The 7532-nt window shown below is 45.0% G+C and overlaps 1 protein-coding gene across 2 annotated transcripts in view; it reads right to left on the reverse strand.

Annotated features, from left to right (window-relative positions):
- Nucleotides 1-3524, reverse strand: part of NPTN (neuroplastin) — a 30833-nt gene extending 27309 nt beyond the window's left edge. The window contains exon 1 of one of the 2 annotated variants that reach the window (XM_070953691.1): nucleotides 3185-3524. In XM_070953691.1, the coding sequence (XP_070809792.1) occupies nucleotides 3185-3278 (94 nt within the window). In that variant the 5' untranslated portion in view covers nucleotides 3279-3524. The remainder of the gene's footprint in view (nucleotides 1-3184) is intronic. The other variant, XM_070953690.1, reaches the window with a different exon arrangement.
- Nucleotides 3525-7532: the final 4008 nt, after the last annotated feature.

Raw genomic sequence — 7532 nt, forward strand, 5'->3', positions numbered from 1 at the left:
GCGCTTGGCCTTATTGCCAAAAGCTCGATTGGGCTTATTATCAGGGTCTTATTTTGGGGGAAACAGGGTAATTTCTTGTTTTCTAGTCAACTTGACTTAAAGCATTTCAAATTTTGATATAATTTTACAAATTACTAGAGCACAGGAAAAAATGAAAGCCATACACAACTCCCCCTTTAATTTCTTGTTTGAAATTAAGAATTCAGGAATCGATGTTCTATAATTTTCAGAACTGTCTTTTTTTAAAATACTGGTCATACTGGGAAAAAAGTGAAGGGAAAAAAAGGTATAATTTGGTATCAAAATAACAAATCAATTTTCTATTACAGTGTTCAATTGAGATATTGCTCCTATATGCTCATCTTTTGGTTTTTTACCTCAAAAATATTTCCTGAATCTTCTTTGGACATGCTGAGCTTTCCTGTATTCATTTTATATTCTCTCTACTGACAAGTGTCACTCATTCGGATGCAAACTCATGTTTCTCACAGTTCTCTGGAGCAGAAAAGATTTTCCATGATAGACCTATCCTGTGTTGTGAAGGAGCACAAATCATTCAGATGTTCTATCTGATCAAACAGAATGCACCCACTATTCAAAAGAGCAGTGTCATAGACTCCTTTAGGAATCCCACTAACATCAGTAAAAAAAAGAATGCTTTAGTTACAACGCAGACCTGTCTAAGCATTTTCATTGCCGTGTTTCCTTGCTTTATACTTAAGCTATTCTTAGGCATTTGTAGTGTGTGTATGGGGGGGGGGAGCTTGGGAATGAACGGAAAGGCTGCAGAAAAACTATAAAGTGTTCATTAAAATGGATTAATTTCATTCTTGTTAAATAACTGAAGATAGAAGGACTGGCTTTCTGTCTAGAAAGGGACATAGGAGAAAACATTTTTTGTAGATCTTTTCTAAACCTTCTCCATGAGCAGCAGATTTCCTCCAAATTTTTCAGCTGATAACTATATATTTTGTGTGTTCTGGATTCTTGATCCTTTACTTCTGTTCTGTCCTTTCCTTGCTGCCACCTACCCATATTATTAAACCTCTTGCCAATTTAAATTAATCGTCTCCTTATTGCCCTAACTCATCTTCTGATACTGCCACAGATTTTTATCTATCTTTTATTGCCTTCCTTTCATCAGCTTCCAGAGACATTCTAAGCTAGACCAGCCATTTTGAGGTTAATAAGTCAGCTTTGTGGCAATGCAGAGCTCTGGACCTGGCCTGCAGAGTTAACAGCCAATCTTGCATTTTGGGGCCATGCTTGGAATCTGACACATTCCAACACATCTAGAACATACCGAAACTGCTTTATTCACTGCCCTGTAGCAAATTTTAGCAAGTATCGCTGATTTCCACATCTTTCCTGCCTTTTAGGTCAAAAACCTCTACAGACAATTCAAATAATTTTGTATTTTTAGATTAAAGAGCTCACATACTGCATGCATAAATAGAGGGCAGTTTTCAATCAAATTTCAGACTATCGCTAAAAGCAATACAGGTAGTCCTCGACTTACTACGGTTAATTTAGTGACCGTTCAAAGTTACAACGGCACTGGAAAAAGTGACTTATGACCATTTTTCATAGTTACGGCCATTGCAGCATCCACGTGATCAAAATTCAGATGCTTGGCAACTGGCTCATATCTATGACCTTTGCTGTGTCCCTAGGTCATGGGATCACCTTTTGCGAACTTCTGACCAGCAAAATCAATGGGGAAGCCCGATTCACTTAACAACCGTGTGACTAATTTAACAACAGCAGTGATTCGGTTAACAACTGTGGCAAGAAAAGTCGTAAAATGGGGCATAACTCACTTAACGAATGTCTCCCCTAACAACAGAAATGCTGGGCTCAATTGTGATCTCAAGTCTAGGACTACCTGTATAGCAATATTGTTATTCTACTAACCCTATAGCAATAAATGCCATTGGATTTTTGGTGGTTCAGGCTTACTGCCAACGATCCAAGAGCACTTTCCCTAACAGAGCCAACTTAAAGTGCTCTTCCTCTTCCTCATTCTTGCTCCTGTATTCTTTAATCTTCTCCCAGCTAATAAGCAAATGATGAAGTGGCAATTTACCCTGGCATCCAATGGCTCTAGTCCCTAAGCTCTTACGCCAACCTCCTCCCACCTATTTTATCTGGGCGTGACAATTCCCAGAATGCTTAGCTGTTAGCTGATATTGCCTGGAGATTGTAGATGTTTGAACATCTGGAGGAGGTCTCAGATTAGGGCAGATAAAATGCACGGCCTCTGGTGACATGGGCCCCGTGACTTCCCCAAAGCTGGCTACCCTTCAAGGACTTTCCCCTGCAAAAAAAACATGAAAAGACAGCTGCACCCTGCCGAAACCCTGGGTAGATTTCTCCAGATCCTTCCTCGCCCTCTGCTGCAACAGATCCACCCTGTTGGATGGGAGGGGAGGGGGAAAAAGGGCGACTCTGCCTTCCCTGCAGCTTCTCCTGCCGTGGCTTCCTTTCCTCTTTCCCAACGTATCCTTTGTAGCAGTGGTTCTCAACCTTCCTGAGGCTGCGACCCTTTTATACAGTTCCTCATGTTGCGGTGACCCCCCCAACCATAAAATTATTCCTAAAACCTTTGAAAATATGTGTTTTCCGATGGTCTTAGGCCACCCCTGTGAAAGGGTCATTCGACCCCCCAAAGGGGTCCCGACTCACAGGTTGAGAACCACTGCTTTATTTATTTATTTATTTATTTTATTTTATTTTATTTTTCATATTTGTTTATTTATTTATTAAATTTTTATACCGCCCCCTCTCCCGAAGGACTCGGGGCGGTGAACAGCCAGAATTAAAAACACACAATACAAATATTAAAATACATTAAAACAAAATTAAATTATCTTAGGCTTCTCCAATCTAAAACCCCGTTACCCATAAAATTCACCCAATTAAAAATTTTTAACCCATTTTTAACCCTTTATAGGCTTGGGATCTCCTGGTGGTCTCCCATCCCATCCCCAACCAGGTCCAGAAAGGCTTGGTTTCGCCCTTCCAGAGGCAGAATTCCTCAGACCCTCCTCGGCCCCGCCCACCCGAGGAGCCAGCCCCGCCCCTCCTCGGCCCCGCCCCCTTGTCAATCACCGCCTCAGGTCGGCTCCTCGCCCCCCTCAAGGCCTCCCCTCCCCTCCCCCCCCTCCGGGCCGCCTTCCCTTACCGTTCTGCGCGCCGACCGGCGTCGGCCAGAGGCTCCCCGCCGTGGCCAGGAGGAGCGAGAGGGCCGCGGGTAGGGTGGCTGGGCCCCGCAGCATCGTCCCGGCGGAGGAGGAGGAGGAGGAGGAGGAGGAAGGGCGGGCAGGGGGCGCGGGGGCGGCGTCCGGCGCGGGAGGAGAGGTGAGGGGAAGGGGAGAACGAGAGGAAGAGGAGGAGGAGGAGGAGGAAGACGAGGCGGGCCACACAAGGCTCCTTCGGCGTCGCCTTCGCCTCCCTTTTTTTTTTTTTTTTTTCCCCCCCTCAGCGACAGCGGCGGAGCGGGTTCCTTCTGCGGCAACGCCGGAATCTCGCGAGAACTCGCCTCTCCCTTCTCGCGAGAGCCAGCCCACCGGAGAGCGCAGAAAGGCGAGGACGACAAGGAGGAGGAGGAGGAGGAGGAGCCAGCAAGCACCGCCCACACGCCCGGCTCTCGCGCGGCAACGTCATGGGGGAGGGCGTGGCCTCTTTCTTTCCCCCCCCCCGCGCGGCAACGTCACGGGGAAGGGCGTGGCCTCCTTCCCCCAGCGCTGCAATGTCATGGAGCGGGCGTGGCTTCCTTCCCCCGCGCGGCAACGTCACGGGGAAGGGCGTGGCCTCCTTCCCCCAGCGCTGCAATGTCATGGAGCGGGCGTGGCTTCCTTTCCCCGCGCGGCAACGTCACGGGGAAGGGCGTGGCCTCCTTCCCTCAGCGCTGCAATGTCATGGAGCGGGCGTGGCTTCCTCCTCCTCCCCCCCGCGCGGCAACGTCATGGGGAGAGCGTGGCCTCCTTCTCCCCCCCCCCGCGCGGCAACGTCATGGGGAGGGCGTGGCTTCCTTCCCCTGCGCGGCAACGTCATGGAGGAGGGCGTGGCCCCAATGTCCTCCTCTTCGGCCCGCTGTTCCCGCGAAGGGACCGCCTCCCTGCGGTTTTTCCCAGGGAGGTTTGGTGGGTCGTGTGAATGCAGGCAGTTGCTGGGTTTGCGTGCACCGGGCTTGCGTGTACCAGGCTTGCGTGGAGGGCGGGTTCTCCTCCTCCCACCCCCACTCCCAGGCTTGGTGGGTCGTGAGAATGCAGGCAGCTGCGTGGGGACTTTGCGTGCACCGGGGTTGCGTGGATAAGGAGGGAGGTGCGGGAAGGCAGCCCTAGTGTGGTACCTGGGTGGAGGGGGTGGGGAGCTCAGGCTTATGCTGAGGTTTCTCAACTGGGGTTTGCTGGTCTTGTGAATGCGGCCAATTGCGAGTTAACCCTTGAGAGCTCTAAGTCTGTAAGAGATTCTCACTCATCCAGGTTATGCTTTTTCAGGAGGCAACTGGACTTTGTTGATTTTTTTTTCTTTTTTGAGGATGCAAATGACCAGCTGTCTGCAAGGAATATTAAATCCTTCCATTCCCCAGTATCCTGTCAGAGCTGAAGAAGCTTCTTGGATGAGAAATGAAACATCTTCAAAAGAAAAAAACGAAAAAACAAGGAAGTCCATTTGCCTCTTGAAAAAGCACCTTTGGGACATTGAGAGCTCTGGACAGCAAAGCCATGAAACAGGAAAAAGTACTTGTGGCGTAGAGTAGAGTAGAGTAGAGTAGAGTAGAGTAGAGTAGAGTAGAGTAGAGTAGAGTAGAGTAGAGTAGAATAAATAGAATAGAATAGAATAGAATAGAATAGAATAGAATAGAATAGAATAGAATAGAATAGAATAGAATTTTTTATTGGCCAAGTGTTATTGGACACACAAGGAATTTGTCTTGCTGCATATATTCTCCTGGGGGAAGGACTCTGCAAAATCCCCATTCCCTCCCCATTCCAGGGGGAAGGATATTGCAAGATCTCCATTAGAGTACTTGTGGCGTAGAGTAGAGTAGAGTAGAGTAGAGTAGAGTAGAGTAGAGTAGAGTAGAGTAGAGTAGAGTAGAAATAGAATAGAATAAAATAGAAAATAGAATAGAACAGAACAGAATAGAATTCTTTATTGGCCAAGTGTGATTGGACACACAAGGAATTTGTCTTTGGTGCATACGCTCTCAGGGTACATAAAAGAAAAGATATGTTCATCAAGAATCATAAGTTTCAACACTTAATGATAGTCATAGGGTACAAATAAGCAATCAAATCATACTAGGAAACAGTCCATATAAATCATAAGGATACAAGCAACAAAGTTAGTCATACAGTCATAAGTGGGAGGAGATGGGTGGTGGGAATGATGAGAAGACTAATAGTAGTACAGTTGTTTAGAAAAAAGAAGAATCGATAATAGAAAAAAGTGGCCATAGAGCAAGAGGTGACTCTGTAATTATACAGGGAGGCCTTGACTTATGATCGCAGTTGAGTCCAAAATGTATGTTGCTAAGTGAGAACTTTGTTAAGCGAGCTTTGCCCCGTTTTATGACTTTTCTCACCACACTTGTTAAGCGAATCACTGCAGTTCTTCAATTAGTAACATGGTTGGTAAGTGAATCTGGCTTCCCCGTTGACTTGGCTTCTCAGAAGGTCACAAAAGGGATCAAGTGACTCCAGGACATTGCCACCGTCATAAATAGGAATCAGTTGCATAGCATCCGAACATAAGTCACATGATCATGGGGATGCTGCAATGGTCATAAGTGTGAAAAATGGTCATTAAGTCACTTTTTTCAGTGCCATTGTAACTGAATGGTCACTAAATGTTGTAAGTCGAGAACTATCTGTACTTGTATTCATGGCAAAGAAATTGAGATCCTTTCCTAATTGTTTCGTTCTGCATCTTTGTCTTTTTCTCTTTTTTTTCTTTCTTTGTTTCTTTTGTATTATCTTTGCTTCGTTTTTATACTTCCTTTGTATCCTTTGAATAAAATTTATATTAAAAAGAAAGGGAAAAAAAAGAAATTATAAAAAGCCTCTCGCCTCGTCTCAAGAACAGGCTAAAATCAACTTTAGGAGCGGGAGAAATACACCTCCTGTGCCAGACCTAGTCGGTTTGACTGGGATTTAGCCACGCATGAATTGTGAAAGAAAGTAAATAAATGCAACTCAAAAGAGGAGGCAGATTTGCATAAACTCTGCCTATATTAATTAACGAGCACAGGTGCTCGTTTAGAAATACCGATTAGGTTTTCAATACAGTCTCACTAGAGGTGGTGACTGGGTGATCACTGTGGAATAAACTAAACAACCCATTAAATGTTTGTTTGTTTTAAATATCTACACATTGCCCTTCAGAATGAATTCCAAAATAGTCGGCACCTATTAAAAAGCCAACCTCCAATTAAAAATGCATTACTGACAAGCGGGAGGTTAAAAAAAAAATGGAATAAACAGTATTTAAAATGGCAAAGTGAATGTTGGAACTCCCAGTGCTGATTAAGATGGATAGGCTCATTAGAAGTTCATTAAAAGCCAATAAAAAAAACCCCAAATACAATGAAATTGGGGAGGTGAGGGGGGGAAACGAGGTTAAAAGAGAGGAATTGGGGGTGTTTATTGGAATCATCAAATTGCTTCTGCTTTGATCAAACCATAAACCACATCATACGTTAACTTGCTTGACTATAGAGAAGGAGAAATAGCTACTTTTAGAAAAGTCTGGAAACCCTTTATAAACCTTTTGCTGAAAATGGATAAAAATGCACTGGTGATCGATCTCTGGAATGGTTGTAAGTCGAGGATGCTCCGTAAGGCACATAGTATTGTTGGAAATACAAAAAACACTCCATGTTAAATCAAAGCCCATCGGACCTCACATTTACACTCTGGAATCCAAGATAAAATGTTGATTATTTTATCAGCTGAGTTCTATAACCCTGTGTGTTGTCCTCAGGATCCCTTTCCTAGCTCAGAAGTCAACCAGCCAATGACTCAGACGAGGTCTTCCACAGGAAATACAATTTCTCTCCAGTGCTGCTAAATTTAATTTATAGTTCAGTCTCAGACAGCAATAATACCCAGTAGGCACCCTACGGTCATGCCGCCGTTGGCACAAATGAGTTATTGGACTGGGGCCAGCGTTGTTTCAAACTTTTCCATTCATGCTGTCCCTTCCTTCCTTCTTTCTTTGTCTGCTAAACCAGGGATCTCCAATCTTGGCAACTTTAAGACTTGTGGACTTCAACTCCCAGAATTCTGGGAGTTGAAGTCTACAAGTCTTAAAAGTTGCCAAGGTTGGAGACCCCCTGTGCTAAACCAGCAGCAGCAAAGCTGGCTGAGGAATTCTGGGAGTTGACGTCCACAAGTCTTAAAAGTTGCCAAGGTTGGAGACCCCCTGTGCTAAACCATCAAGGTATGCAGAACCACATGGACATATATAAATATATGCCTGCCATGCAATTTCCTCCATTGTAAACAATGTATTGCAGTCCCAGT

The sequence above is a fragment of the Pituophis catenifer genome, unplaced genomic scaffold (genome assembly GCF_029215685.1).
Source record: "Pituophis catenifer annectens isolate HBS135680 unplaced genomic scaffold, rPitCat1.0.hap2 SCAF_14, whole genome shotgun sequence".
NCBI lineage: Eukaryota > Metazoa > Chordata > Lepidosauria > Squamata > Colubridae > Pituophis > Pituophis catenifer.